The following is a 14962-nucleotide window of genomic DNA, read 5'->3' on the forward strand; positions in this document are numbered from 1 at the left end:
TAGGGAGGTCATGTTGCAACTCTACAAATCTCTGGTGAGCCCGCACTTAGAGTATTGTGTTCAATTCTGGTCACCTTGTTATAGGAAGGATGTGGAAGCATGGAGAGGGTGCAGAGGAGATTTACCAGGATGTTGCCTGGATTGGAGAACAAGTCGTATGAAGCAAGATTAGCAGAGCTGGGACTTTTCTCTTTGGAGCGTAGAAGAATGAGAGGGGACTTGATAGAGGTCTACAAGATTATGAGAGGCATTGATAGGGTGGATAGTCAGTACCTGTTTCCCAGGGCACCAATAGCAAACACCAGAGGGCATCTGTACAAAATTAAGGGAGGGAAGTTTAGGGAAGACATTAGGGGTAAGTTTTTACATGGAGGGTTGTGAGTGCCTGAAATGACATGCCAAGGATGGTGGTGGTGGTGAAAACATTAGGGGTATTTAAGAGCCTCTTGAACAGGCACATGGATGAAAGAAAAATGGAGGGTTATGAGGTAGTGTGGGTTTAGTACTTTTTTAAGGATTATATAGGTCAGCACAACATGGAGGGCTGAAGGGCCTGTACTGTGCTGTAGTGTTCTATGGTTCTATGGGTGTGAGGGAAGAGAATGTCTGGGTAGTGCCAGAGGATTGAAAAATTGTAAATGCCACTCCACTTTTCAAGAAAGGATGAAGGCAGTGGAAAGGAAATTATAGGCCAGTTAACCTAACTTCAGTGGTTGGGAAGATGTTGGAGTCAGTTGTTAAGGATGAGGTTATGGAGTGCATGGTGATACAGGACAAGATAGGACAAAGTGAGCATGGTTTTCTCAAGCGAAGATCTTAAATGACAAACCTGAAGGAATTCTTTGACGAGATTGCAAGCAGGATAGATAAAGAGGATGCAGTAGATATTATATATTTGGACTTTCAGACAGCCTTGGGCAAAGTGCCACACATGAGGCTGCTTACGAAGTTAAAAACCTATGGCATTACAGGAAAGTTACTGGCAAGCTTACAACATTGGCTGATTGGTAGGAGTCAGCGAGTGGGAATAAAAGGATCCTTTTATGGTTGGCTGCCAGTAATTAGTGGTGTTCTGCAGGGGTCAGTGTTGGGACTGCTCCTTATGCTGTATATCAATGATTTATATGATGAAATAGATGATTTTATTGCCAAGTTTGCAGATGTTATGAAGATTGGTGGAAGGGAAGGTCGAGTTGAGACGGGTAGGGTGCGGAAGGACTTGGAGAGATTAGGAGAATGGGCAAGAAAATGGCAAACGGAACAGAATATTGGAAGTGCATGGTCATGTACTTTGGTAGTAGAAATAAATATGCAGATTGTTTTCTAAATTGGGAAAAAATCTAAAAATCGGAGATGCAAGGGGACTTGGGAATCCTTGAACACCCTAACTTGCAGGTAGAGTCGTTGGTGAGGATGGCAAATGCAATGTTAGTATTCATTTCAAAAGGTCAAGAATACAAGAACAGGGATGAGATGCTGAGGTTTTATAAAGCACTGGTGAGGCCTCACCTTAAGTATTATGAACAGTTCTGGGCTCCTTTTCTAAGAAAAATGTGCTGGCATTAGAGAGGGTTCAGAGGATGTTCACAAGGGTGATTCCGAAAATGAAAGGGTTATCATATGAGGGATGTTTGATAGTTCTGGGTCTATACTCACTGGAATTTAGAAGGATGAGGGAGAATCTCATTGAAGTCTTTTGTTGAAAGGCCTAGGCAGAGTAGATGTGGAAAGGATGTTTCCCATGGTGGGGGAGTCTTGGACAAGAGGGCACAGCCTCAGGATAGAATTGAAATGCGGAGAAATTTCTTTAGGCAGCCGTGGCAGAATTTGTGAAATTTGTTACCACAGGCAGCAGTGGAGACCCAGGTCATTGGGTGTGTTTAAGGCAGAGCTTGATAGGTTCTTGATTGGGCAGGGCATCAAAGGTTACGGGGAAAGGCTGGGGTAAATGGTTTGACATGGATATTGTGTTGAATGGATTAGTTCTGTGCTGTGTAGTCTGTCTCTGGGTGTTCTCTCCTCCAGTGCTATTTACATCATGATGCACTGATGTGTTTGCATTGTGTCCCTTCAGGCAATTTGGATATCATTAGTAACGTACTGTGTCAGGTTGTGGGGATATTTGTCATTGCATCTTGCAGATTAAATGTTTGTTTGTATTGCATTTTGCTGGGATATGTTTTTGTTGTGCTTCACATGAGGCTGCGTACGAAGTTAAAATGCATCTTTGTGGCATTTTGCAGGAATGAATTTTCAATGCATTTCACCATGGTGCATTGTTTTGTTGCATTCAGAATGAGAGCACCGGCCCTTGGTTATATCTTGGTGCATTGGGTAGCATGTCTGTCTTGTTTCATGCGTATGCATATCTGCTTGTGTCACATTTTGTTGGGCTATATTTGTTTTATGTTGTGCTAGGACAGGGGTCACCAAACTTTTTTGCACCATGGACCGGCTTAATATTGACAATATTCTTGCGGACCGGCTGACGGGGTGGTGGTGTTAATCACAACCGGAATATAGGTGATATGTCAACTATAAGTCATTTATAAGTCAATAGCATCATAACATTTTAAGTAACATTTGGATATTAAACACACAGCACATATTTTCCTTGTATGAACATATAAAATCATTGCAACACACCAGTGAGAGGACAAGGTAAGGACCCTGTGCCGGGGCCGCAGCAGTCGCAGTCTGGAGAGAGCAACCAACCAAGCGAGGAGTGTGACAGGGTGCCTGCCCCTCCCCCCATAGGTAGGTAGGATCGAAGCATCGATCGGCTGACAAAAGTTTGGCTCGAGGGATGACTTTCAGTAGATCTCAGCAAGGTAGCAGCTCTGCTACTTACGAAACCCTGAGCCCGAATTAGGTCGTCTGCGAATATTTTAGCACCGGGTTCCCCACAAACATTCGGTGTGCTACACAGGTTTAGAGGCGGTGCCCATCTGTCCACACTCCAAGCCAGTAGCAACAGCACTTCTCGGCCGGTTACCCAAGGCCAACTAATGATCCCTGACGCGAGGGTGTCACTACGTTTAGACGACTGATGATTTTGCGTGGGTAATGACTTCACTTGTGTTCAAGTTCAACAGACAGGGAATGAGGAAAGGTGCAGCTGACTCATATCACTTCATATTGCCAAATCATATCATTTCCTTGGGGACCACTGTGCTAGGTTGTCACAATATTGCTGAGGTGTGCTTACTTCACTTGTCATCAGACACACTGGCATTGTATTTCATTGGATAGTCTTTCATTGGGCCATTTATGAGGCATCACACCAGAGGTTGTTTTGCTGCCATTTCAGCTGGTCATAATATCATTGCAATGCATCGGGTTATGTTTTCTTTGCAATGTGCTGGAAAATGTCTGGTTGTAGGTGGGAATGAATGTGAGGTTAAGTCAGGGAGCATGCATTTCATTGCACTGCTGATTCCGTAGTACATACATTGCATTGGGGTACATTTATGCTGCATTACATCACATTGCATTGAGGCATATGCTTTTTGTTTTGTATAGGGACAAGTTTGCATCTTAATATTTTAGAGCTTGTGTCTGGTTGCACCAGGCAGTGAGGTTGCATCACATTGTCAGGGTCCATCTGTGTCACATTGCATTGGGATAATGTATCTCGTGGAACCAGGACACAATCATTTGCATCATGTGGCATCCAGTAGTTATATTGCTTTACATTGAGTATGTTTTCATCACATTGTATTGAGGCATTTTTTTGTTGTATTTTGTTGGAATGAGGTGATTTTACATTGCATTGTTGCATGTTGTGTAGGGGCATGTTTGTCTTTTGTATCAGGGAACATTTGCACTTTGAGGTGGGAAGCATACCTCAGGAATAGTACAGCACTGTGCAAAAGTCTTGGGCACATGTAAAAAAATTCTGTAAAACAGTTTTGTTGCATAATTTTGTTGCACATTTGCTTCCATGAGCAATTGCAGCACATTGTATGGACAACAGGAGTGAGTATTGTTGTTTTATGGTGTATTTGCATGTGATTACACAGGGGAGTATTTGCTTGATGTTGCTTCAGGTTGCATGGTTACTTCAATACAAACATTTGCATAATGTTTGGGGTCTGTTTTTGTTGTGTAACATCAGGACATTGTATCAGGTTGTCTCTGGGCTATTTCTGTTGAGTTGTAATACAGTATGTTTTCTCTCTTTATATCTGGATGCACTGCTTGTTATATTGCATTGGGATGCGTTTAAAATTGTTTTGGGGATATCTTGCTTAGGTTATATTATGTTTGGGTTATATTTAGGTGAGCATACTTTGGGGTCTTTGTGTGGTCATTTTAGTTTGATCACATCAGTGTACCCTTGGGTTGTTAGGGCACATTTGTATTAAGTTGTATTGTGGCATGTTTGTGTTGCAGTGCTTGCATATCAGGTTTTATCAGTTCACAGTAGGTTCTGGTACATCTACAGTGGAGCAATATGGGGCTCTTGTTGCAAAGTAGCCCTGACAGAGGTTAGCCATAAACTTGAACAAGGTTTAAAGGACTTGATCTGCTTTTATGTATTACTTCCTTGGTTATATTGTGCACTTGAAAAGTAGTGACCCCTAGAATGTTTGATGGTGGGAAACTCATCTTGGAAAATTTTTTGAAGACCTGCTATTCTGCCTAAGTGGCTTATTTTAATATATGCACCTAAGTGGTAATTATCAGATACTGTTTGGCATGTAACACCATAAAGCCAGAATCTCTCTTTGCTGACATTCAATGTAGAAAACCACACCAGATTCTCCTGCCTTTGAGGGTAAACTGAACTGCTGCATTTCTGGAAATCATCTAACACTGGCTATTGGTTGTGTTAATTAAGTCTTGGGACAATATTTTTGCTCCTAAACTTCTATTTTTCTTTGCAGGTTATTATGCTCGTGTAAAAGCAGTGAATTTATTACTGGATGCTTTTGTAAAGAAAACCAACTGTGATTGTCAAGTTCTAAACCTGGGTGCAGGCTTGGACACAACTTTTTGGAGACTCAAGGTATTAATGGGCTAGTTATAGTGGTCATAATTTTTACATACATTAGTTAGTGGCTGTGTAGTTTGTTTGGGCGAAGTGATCAGTCAAACAACTAGTCAGAAACACTTCTCACCTAAAATGTTTACAATGTAATTCCACCATAATATAACCCAAGCAAAATATCCCCAGAACAATTTTAAACAAACACATCCCAATGCAATATAACAAGCAGTGCATCCAGGGAGAAAATGTACTGCATTACAGAGGATCTTACTTTCTTCTGGTGGACATGTCAAGTTTGAACATAATCTATGCAATTGTAAACTGCCATGACTCCTTTGTGGGTAGTTCTTTGTATATTAGGACCTGTGTACACCATACAGAACAAAAACAAACCCTTTGGCCCACCTTGTGAATACTCACCATCATATACCAATGTATATTACAGAGAAACAACTTGGAGCAGTGGGTCAAACAGTATCTGTGGAGACAAAAGGTTGCATGCTATTTCAGTTCCCCTTGCCATTCCTATATTGATTTGTTCTTGGTCTTAAAGTCACAGGTGATGCCAAATACAAATTAGATCAAATCTTCATACTCTACTTGGGTAATTTGCACCCAATGGTCTGAAGATTGTTTTTCCTAATTTCAGGTAACCCTGAAACTCTCTCTGTTTCTTTCACACTTCCACCAGCTAACCCAAGTGTTGTCTTTGTTCACCTTTCCCTTCGGCCTCTTCTGCTCTATGAAAAATAAACATAGCCTATCTAAGTCTAATAACTGAAACACTCCAACCCAGAAAACAAAGTGAATCTCCAGTGCAATTACATCCTTTCTGGAGTATTGTGATCAGAACTGCATGTAGCTTAACTAATGTTTGATAATTTTGTAGCATGACTACCAAGCTCTTGTATTCTATGCCCATTTAATCAAGGCAAGTATTCCATATGTATTCTTCATATGTTATCTGCCACTCTTAGGGGTATGCTGGCTTTACACCACACTCCCCCTGTTTTTCACTACTTACCCAGGCCCAGCCATTCAGGTTGTATATAGCAGCTGGCACATACCAAGATTAAATTCCTTCTTTCATTGCTCCACCTAACTTACCAGCTGAATGTTATAACCCCATAACGTAAGGCTATCTCAGCCACCAATCAGACATACAAGCAGATGTGTAAACTTAAAGTTCCCAGCTTTACAGACTTCCAATCAGAGGAGCAATACTCTGCAATTACCAATTACAAACCCAATTTAGATCCAATTTGCTAATTTAGCTTGGATTCTATTTGTTTCAATTTTTGATGCTCTCATTAAAATAAGGGTTTGCACCAGATGGCGTGTTCATTAGACAGCGTTTTAGCAATAACCTTAATCTGAGTGAATGAATGAAAGTAAGAAACAGGAAGGGAGTAATCACTTTATTGGGTGCATTCTACACCCACACCCCAATATCAACAGAAACACTGAGATTATGAGGTAGATTTTGGAAAGATGAAAAAATAAAAGGGATGTTCTTGTGTCTTGAACCTCCCTAATATTCATTGGCACACCTCAGTGCAAAAAGTTTAGATGAAACAGAACTTCTTGCATGAATACAGAAAGGATGTTTGACACGGTATGTAGACAGGTTGACTAGAGGAGAGGCCATTGTGGATCTGGTACTAGACAGTGAATCTGGTCAGGTGACAGATCTCTTGGTGGGTGAGCATTTCAGAGATAGTTACCACAGCTCTCTGACATTTACATAGCCTTGGAGAGAGAGGAGCAGACAGTATTGGAAAATATTTAATTGGGGGAGAGAAAGTTATGATGAATTATGAAATTATGAAAAATATGAAAATTAGGTTGGAACTTGGTAATGGATGTACTCAAGGAAATGGGCAGTACAGGAATGTATGCACATGATGCACATGGATTTTATTAAGAGCAACACACACAAAATGGTGGAGGAACTCAGCAAGTCAGGCAGCAGCTATGGAAATAAATAAACAATTGATGACCCTTGTTCAAGACTGGCGAGGAAGATGTCAGAACAAAAGATGTAGGAGAGGAAGGATAGCTGGAAGGTGATTGGTGAAGCCAGGTTGATAGAAAGGACTCTGATAGAAGACCATAGGAGAAAGAGCAAGGAGGAAGTGATTGGCAGGTGACAAGAGGTAAGGAGCCAGAGTGGGAAATAGAAGAAGAGGGGATGGGGAGGATTTTTTTTACTGGAAGGAGAAATCGATGTTCATGCCATCAGGTTGGAGTCTACTCAGATAGATTATGAGGAGTTGCTCATCCACCCTGAGGGTGGCCTCAGCATGGTGCAAGAGGAGGCCATAGGTTGACATGTACGCAATAGACAATAGATGCAGAAGTAGACCATTCGGCCCTTCGAGCCTGCACCGCCATTCTGAGATCATGACTGATCATCTACTATCAATACCCGGTTCCTGCCTTGTCCCCATATCCCTTGATTCCCCTGTCCATAAGATACCTATCTAGCTCCTTCTTGAAAGCATCCAGAGAATTGGCCTCCACTGCCTTCCGAGGCAGTGCATTCCAGACCCCCACAAGTCTCTGGGAGAAGAAGTTTTTCCTTAACTCTGTCCTAAATGACCTACCCCTTATTCTCAAACCATGCCCTCTGGTACTGGACTCTCCCAGCATCTGGAACATATTTCCTGCCTCTATCTTGTCCAATCCCTTAATAATCTTATATGTTGCAATCAGATCCCTTCTCAATCTCCTTAATTCCAGCATGTACAAGCCCAGTCTCTCTAACCTCTCTGCGTAAGACAGTCCGGGAATCCCAAGAATTAACCTTGTGAATCTAGGCTGCACTTCCTCTATAGCCCGGATGTCCTTCCTTAACCCTGGAGACCAAAACTGTACACAATACTCCAGGTGTGGTCTCACCAGGTCCCTGTACAAATGCAAAAGGATTTCCTTGCTCTTGTATTCAATTCCCTTTGTAATAAAGGCCAACATTCCAATAGCCTTTTTCACTGCCTGCTGCACTTGCTCATTCACCTTCAGTGACTGATGAACAAGGACTCATAGATCTCTTTGTATTTCTCCCTTACCTAACTCTACACCATTCAGATAATAATCTGCCTTCCTGTTTTTACTCCCAAAGTGGATAACCTCACACTTATTAAATGTCATCTGCCAAGTATCTGCCCACTCACTCAGCCTATCCGTCACCCTGAATTCTCCTAACATCCTCATCACATCACACTGCCACCCAGCTTAGTATCATCAGCAAACTTGCTGATGTTATTCTCAATGCCTTCATCTAAATCGTTGATGTAAATCGTAAACAGCTGTGGTCCCAATACTGAGCCCTGTGGCAACCCACTAGTCACCACCTGCCATTTCGAGAAACACCCATTCACTGTTACCCTTTGTTTTCTATCTGCCAACCAGTTTTCTATCCATGTCAATATCTTCCCCCCAATGCCATGAGCTCTGGTTTTACCCACCAATCTCCTAAGTGGGACCTTATCAAATGCTTTCTGAAAATCGAGGTACACTACATCCACTGGATCTCCCTTGTCTAACTTCCTGGTTACATCCTCGAAAAACTCCAATAGATTAGTCAAGCATGATTTGCCCTTGGTAAATCCATGCTGGCTCGGCCCAATCCTATCACTGCTGTCTAGATATGCCACTATTTCATCTTTAATAATGGACTCTAGCATCTTCCCCACTATTGATGTTAGGCTGACAGGATGATAGTTCTCTGTTTTCTCCCTCCCTCCTTTCTTAAAAAGTGGGATAACATTAGCCATTCTCCAATCCTCAGGAACTGATCCTGAATCTAAGGAGCATTGGAAAATGACTACCAATGCATCCGCAATTTCCGGAAAAGGGAATCGGAATTAAAATGCTTGGCCACCCACCAGGAAGTTCTGCTTTTTGACAGATGGAGCGAGGTGCTTAATGAAGTGGTTTGCCCAATTTACAATGGGTCTCACCAATGTAGAGCAGGCTGCATCGGGAGCAGCAGATTATCCCAGCAGATTTTCAGGTGAAGTATTGCCTCACCTCAAAGGACTTTGTGACCCTGAATGGAGGGGAGGGAGGTGGTGAATGGGTAGGTGTAGTTCTTTGGCTACTTGCAGGGATAAATGCCAGGAGAGTGATTAGTGGGGAGGATCAAATGCACATGGGAATCACGGAGGGAGCAATCCCTGCGGAAAGAGGGGGCGGTGTTTAGTGGTAGGATCCCTTTGGAGATGGTGGACCTTTCAGAGGATGATGTGTTGGATGTGGAGGCTCATGGGGTGGTAAGTAAGGACAAGAGAAGCTCTATCACTGTTAAGGTGGCAGAAAGATGCGTATGTTCAGGAAATGTAGGAGATGGGGGTGAGGACAACTTCCACGTTCAGAAAGTCACAAGGCATGGGATTTATGAAACATGTCTGCATGGATTCAGAATTGGCTTGCCTAGAGGTGGCAAAGGGTGGTAGTGGATGGAGGGCAGTGTTCCACAGAGATCTGTTCCGGGATGCCTGCTCTTTCTGATTTTTATAAATAACTTGGATGGGGAAGTGGAATGGTGAGTAAGTAAGTTTTCAGATGATAGAGGGTTGTCGTAATTTACAACGGAACGTTGATATGATGCAGAATTGGGTTGAGAAGTGGCAGATGGTTTAATTATGGATGAGTGTGAAGTGATTCATTTTGGAAGCTTCAACTTGAAGGTAGAATACAGATTGAATGGCAGGATTCTAGGCAGTGTGGAGGAACAGAGGGATCTTGAGGTTCATATCCATTAATTCCTCAAACTTGCAGTGCAAGTTGATAGTGTGGTTAGAAAGGTATGTGGTACATTGACATTAAATGAGTTGGGGAATTGAGTACCATCATAGAGCATAGAACAGTACAGCACAGGAACATGCCCTTCAGGCCACAATGTTTCTAAAAAGTAAATCAATCCCACCCCCTAATAAAACTAATGCCCCCTACCTACATGATGTCCATATCTTTCCATCTTCCTCACAACTGTGTGTCTATCTAAATGTCTCTTAAAAGCCTCTAATGTATTTGCCTCTACAACCATACCATGCAGCGCATTTCAGGTATCCACCACTTTCTGAGTAAAAAAAAATTACCCCCACATCTCCCTTGAACCTACCCCCTTTCACCTTTAATGCATGCCCTCTGGTATTAGACATTTCGACCCTGGGAAAACGATATTCCCTGTATACTGTATCAATGCTTCTCATAATCTTATACACCTCCATCAAATCTCCCTTCAGCTTCCACTGATCGAAAGAAAACAACCCAAGTTTGTCCAGCCACTCATATAGCACATGCACTCTAAACCAGGCAGAATCCTGGTAAACCTCTTCTGCACCCTCACCAAAGCCTCCATATCCTTCCTATAGTAGGTGACCAGCGCTGTATGCAATACTCGTGGCCTAACCAGTTATATAAAGTTGCAACATAACATCTTGACTTTTGAACTCAGTGCCTCAATTAATAAAAGCAAGCATTTCATAAGCCTTCTTCACCATCTATCGGCTGGTGTATCCACTTTCATGGAGCTATAAACTTGGACCCCACGATCTCTCTGCTTAGCAACATTGTTGAAGGTCCTACCCTTAACAGTGTACTATCTCCTTGCATTTGCCTGACCAAGATGCAACACCTCACTTTTATTTAACTTAAACTTCATTTGCCATTTCTCTGTCCATATCTGTGTCTGATCTGTATCACTCTTTATACTTTGCTGGTTTTCTATACTATCCACAATTCCACCAATCTTTATACCATATGCAAACTTACTAACCTACTCATCTACATTTTCATCCAGGTCACTTATATACACCACAAACAGCAGAGGTTCCAGCATAGATTCTTGCAGAACACTGCTAATTACAGACCTCCAGCTCAAATAAGTACCTTCAACCACTACCAGTTCTGAATCCAAAGAGTCAATTTGCTGTGGACCCCATGTATCTTAATCTTCTGGATTAGCTTCCCATGAGGGACTTTGTCAAACGCCTTATTAAAATCCACCTATCAACATCCACTGCCATATTTTCATCAATCTATCTTGTCACCTTGTCAAAAAACTCACAATCAAGTTGGTAAGACATGACCTGCCCCACACAAAGCTATGCCAGTCCCTAACTATGCCACGAGTTTCCATATATCCCATCCCTAAGAATTTTCTCCAGCAATTTCCCTGCAACTGACGTGAGGCTGAACTCTTCTTCATCCTTGACCTCTAACATATTTGTACACTAAGCGCTGATCTGATCCTTAATGTCCTTTTCCTTGGTAAATACTGAAGCAAAGTACTCTTTAAGTACCTCCCTCACATTCTCTGTATCCAAGCAATGTTCCCCTTTTTATCCTTGAGTGGTCCTACCCTCTCCCTAGTTACCCTCTTGCTCTTGATATATGTATAGAATGCCTTTATCCTACTTGCCAAGGAATTTTCATGCCCCCTCCTGGCTTTCCTATTCCCTTCTTTAGTTCTTTTCTGGCTTCTTTATAATCCTCATGTGCTCCATTTGATGCTAACTTAAGAAGGTTCACATACTTCCTCTTTTTCTTCTTGACTCAATTCATCACCTCTCTGGACATCCAAGGTTGTCTAATCTTTTCATCTGTTTCCTTCCTTCTAACAGGGACATACAGTACCTTTCCTGTACTCTGTGCAATTGATCTTTAAACGCCCTTCAGATGTCTGATGTGGACTTGCCAGAAAAAAGGTGTTTCCAATTAACTCTTCTTAGTTCCTGCCTAATGCCCTCATACTTTGCCCTACTTTAATTTAAAACTCTCCCGCAAAGGCTATCCTGAAAGTTAAGGAGTTGTGGTCATTGTTCCCTAACTGCTCACTCGCTGAAAGATCAGCCACCTGGCCATGTTCATTGCAGCCCCTCCTCTCTTTGGACCATTCACACATTTATTTAATAAACTCTGTCAGATACACTTAACAAAATCTGTCCTATCTGAAGCCCTTGGACTCAGAAGGTCCCAATTTATATTAGGGAGATTCCCCCATGACAACAACCCTGTTATTTTTACAAATTTCACATATCTGTTCCTCAATGTTCCAATGGCAATTGGGATTTCAAAAGTTATGAGGTAATATTGCACCTCTTTTTAAAAAAAACTCTGGTTAGACTACACTTGGAAGTTTTGTGTTCAGTTCTGGTCGCCTCATTATAGGAAGGATGTGGAAGCTTTAGGGAGAGTATAGAGGAGATTTACCATGATGATGACTGGATTAGAGAGCATGTCTTATGAGGATAGTTTGAAATTGCTATATGGTTTTTCTGTTTCAAGAGAAGGTTGATGTGAGGTGGCTTGGCAGAGGTGTACCAGATGATAAGAAGCATAAATCTAGTGGATGGCCAGAGACATTTTCCCAAGGTAGAAATAGATAATACAAGGGAGTGCAACTTTAAAGTGTTGAGAGGAAAGTATGTGGGGATGTCCAGTAGGGTTTTTATACAGAGTGGTAGGTGTGTAGATCTCCCTGCCAGGGTTGGTAGTAGAGGTAGATATATAGGGCATATTTAGGAAACTCTTAGATAGGGATATGGATGAAAGTAAAATGGAGGGCTATATTGGGAGGAAGGTTAGATTGATCTTGGACTGAGTTAAAGGGTCATCACAACATGGTGGGCCAAATGAATTTTTTTTTTATACATTTTCTACATCGCTACAGATAAAAAAAAACCCAGATCAAAATGAAGAACATTAATACAGTGCAAGAATAAACATACAATAATAATATAATACAAAAAAAGATAATTGAGAAAGCACCCAAATTGAAGACATGTAAAATTAGTATCCTCCCCAAGCCCTGCAACAAAAAAAGAACTCCAGACCAACCACAACACAATATAGAGAATATAAATGACAATTAAACCCCCAAAACTGTAAATACACTTAGCAACAGAAGATATTAATGCCTACTATCAAAAAAAAGGAGCTGGAAGCAAGGGACCGAGGGAAAAAAAACCTTATTTAAGAGGAAGGTTATGAATGTACTCAATAAAAGGTACCCAGACCTTATGGAACTTTATATCCGAATTAAGAACTGAATAATGAATTTTTTCAAGGTCTAAGCAGGACATAATATCGTTAAGCCATTGAGCATGCGTGGGCAGGGCAACATCTCTCCATCTAAGGAGGATTAAACGTCTAGCTAGGAGAGAAGCAAAAGATAATATTCGACACTTAGTTGAACTCAGACGTAAATCTGTCTCACCCAAAAAAACGAACAAAGCAATTAAAGGGTTGGGTTCTCGGTGGTGATTCAGAATATACGATAACGTTATGAAGACATCTTTCCAAAATTTCTCCAAGCTAGGACAAAACCAGTACATATGAATGAGAGAGGCCTCGCCCCTTTTGCATTTATCACAAAGAGGACTAATATTAGGGTAAAATCGAGATAGTTTAGATTTAGACATATGGGCTCTATGAATAATCTTAAACTGTAAAAGACAATGGCGAGCACAAAGAGAGGTTGAATTAACCGATTTGAGAATCGAGTCCCAAGTCTCATCAGATAAGGAGGTATTTAAGTCATGCTCCCAAGCCATTTTAATTTTATCCACAGGGGCACGTCGTAAGGCTGCTAATTTATCACGAATAAATGATATTAAACCTTTACCTAGTGGATTAATAGAAAGAAAGAAATCCATAACATTTTTCTCAGGCACTTCAGGGAAGTTAGGAATTAAAGGGTTAATAAAGTGTCTAATTTGGAGATATCTAAAAAAATGAGCATTGGGCAGATTGAACTTAGCAGAGAGCTGTTGAAAAGATGCGAAGTGATTATCAATAAAAAGATCTTCAAAATGTCTAATGCCCTTCCTATACCAATCATGGAATGCTGAATCATACGTAGTAGATAAAAAAAGGTGATTATGTAAGATAGGGCTAGAAAAGGAAAAACCATGGAAACCATAAAATTTCCTAAATTGAGCCCATATACGCAAAGTGTGTCTAACAAGAGGATTAACAATTAATCTGGACAAACTACTAGGGAGTACAGAGCCAAGAAGTGCAGAAATAGATAAATCTTTAGTGGAACTCAACTCCATTGCCACCCAATTAGGGCACTTGGGTTGGCCATGGAAAAAAGACCAAAAGGTAGCACAATGTATATTGGCTGCCCAATGATATAAATGAAAGTTAGGTAAAGCCATGCCACCCTCTTTTTTAGATTTTTGGAGATAAACTTTATTAATTCTAGAGCACTTATTCTTCCACAGATATGACAAAATAATAGTCTAAGGAATCAAAAAAAAATTTAGGAATAAAAATTGTGATTGATTGAAATAAATATAAAAGTTTAGGGAGAACATACATTTTAACAACATTAATATGACCTACCAAAGACATAGGGGTGACCATTGTAACAGACTCTGTTTTATAGTATATGAAAGATTGGCAAAATTTTCACGAAAAAGATCTTTAAACTTCCTTGTGACTGTAACCCCAAGATAACTAAATTGATTATGAACTAATTTAAAAGAGAGATCACGGAATGTTAATTCTTGTGCTTCTTTATTAATTGGGAAAAGTTCACTCTTATGTAAATTAAGTTTATAGCCAGAGAACTGGCTAAACTGATCAAGAAGTGAAAACATTGGAGGTAAGGGTGTAGACAGATTTGAAAGAAAAAGTAATAAGTCATCAGCATAAAGAGAAACTTTATGCTCTCCAAATCCCGGTCAATTCAGGACAATTTTGAAATGCTATCGCCAAAGGTTCTATAGCCAAATCAAAGAGAAAGGGACTTAAAGGGCATCCCTGACGGGTGCCATGTTTGAGGTTAAATAACCAGGATTTCTGCAAATTAGTCAAAACAGAGGCAGTAGGACACAGATACAGCAATTTGATCCAAGAGATAAAACTTTGACCGAGGTCAAATTTTTCTAAAACTGCAAAAAAGTAGTTCCACTCTACACGATTAAATGCTTTCTCCGCATCGAGGGAAATAAC

General features: G+C 40.9%; 1 protein-coding gene across 5 annotated transcripts in view; it reads left to right on the forward strand.

Annotated features, from left to right (window-relative positions):
- lcmt1 (leucine carboxyl methyltransferase 1) overlaps nt 1-14962 on the forward strand; it is a 142847-nt gene that overhangs the window by 18890 nt on the left and 108995 nt on the right. For all 5 annotated transcript variants that reach the window (XM_059979891.1, XM_059979894.1, XM_059979890.1 and 2 more), the window contains exon 4: nt 4890-5011. In XM_059979891.1, coding sequence (XP_059835874.1) covers nt 4890-5011 — 122 coding nt within the window. The remainder of the gene's footprint in view (nt 1-4889; nt 5012-14962) is intronic.

This window comes from Hypanus sabinus, chromosome 9 (genome assembly GCF_030144855.1).
Source record: "Hypanus sabinus isolate sHypSab1 chromosome 9, sHypSab1.hap1, whole genome shotgun sequence".
NCBI lineage: Eukaryota > Metazoa > Chordata > Chondrichthyes > Myliobatiformes > Dasyatidae > Hypanus > Hypanus sabinus.